At 47.2% G+C, this 875-nt stretch overlaps 1 protein-coding gene across 1 annotated transcript; it reads right to left on the bottom strand.

Annotated features, from left to right (window-relative positions):
• Positions 1 to 269: 269 nt before the first annotated feature.
• Pmar_PMAR013594 (conserved hypothetical protein) lies at positions 270 to 701 on the bottom strand (the record flags this gene model as incomplete). Its single annotated transcript, XM_002776908.1, has 1 exon — positions 270 to 701. A coding segment is annotated over one exon (432 nt), but the record flags the coding sequence as incomplete, so codon positions are not given.
• Between the last annotated feature and the right edge of the window lie 174 nt (positions 702 to 875).

Below are 875 nucleotides of genomic sequence, written 5' to 3' on the forward strand. Positions count from 1 at the left end.
TTAGTTGTAGTCATAGCACTACCTAGCTGTTGTAGGGATCCAGTCTCTGGGAGAGAGCACTCACATGAGGCATGGAAACGGGTCAACCCTACTCTCGAACCGACGGACAATCTCGGTAAAAGGTAAGGCGCCTGTTTGGAGGAGGGACTGCAAGGACTGCGATGCTTTGAAAGGTGCATTGCGAGCTGTGGACCCTTCGATAGACGTTATAGTATACCTTCCCAACGATAGCAGGCTAACCGTACTTAGTAGCAGGGGAGAGCTCACCCTCCACAACCATCCAGTGTAACCATATGATGATGGAACTCATGCAGTGCTGGACGATGGGATATGGTAATAAGTGATATACCAAGTTGACCACATAACTTGAAGAGCCTTCGTTCCATCTTAATACTCACCGCCGAAGTACACTCGTCCAAGATAGCAAAGGTAGGCCTGTGCCAGAATAGTCGTGCCATTGATAATCTCTGCTGCTCCCCTAGAGATAGCCGGGAATCCCAATCGATAACACCTACCAGGAACCTGCCTATCGCTAATGCAGTCCAAGGACATACTATTAAAGTCATTGAGATGAGATAGTTCAACCAGGCGTAGTAACGATACCAGCTGCCCCTCATCTGGTCTGTTGCTATCAGGATAACATATGTTATCGGAAAGAGTGCCCACAACACAATAGGGCTTCTGGGGTAGGTAGAATACATAGCTATGAAGGCCAACTCCTCCCCTACTACCAGGCCTAGTGATGGTACCTGATATATCAATTATAATCTTGTAGTCACTCGACTAAGCTCAACTTGCCACCACTTATAACTCTTCGTTGGCCTACCTCGCTTAATATCCCATAGACCACCCAAGCATCGGAAAATACTAGATTT

The sequence above is a fragment of the Perkinsus marinus genome, assembly GCF_000006405.1.
Source record: "Perkinsus marinus ATCC 50983 genomic scaffold scf_1104296952842, whole genome shotgun sequence".
Lineage (NCBI taxonomy): Eukaryota > Perkinsozoa > Perkinsida > Perkinsidae > Perkinsus > Perkinsus marinus.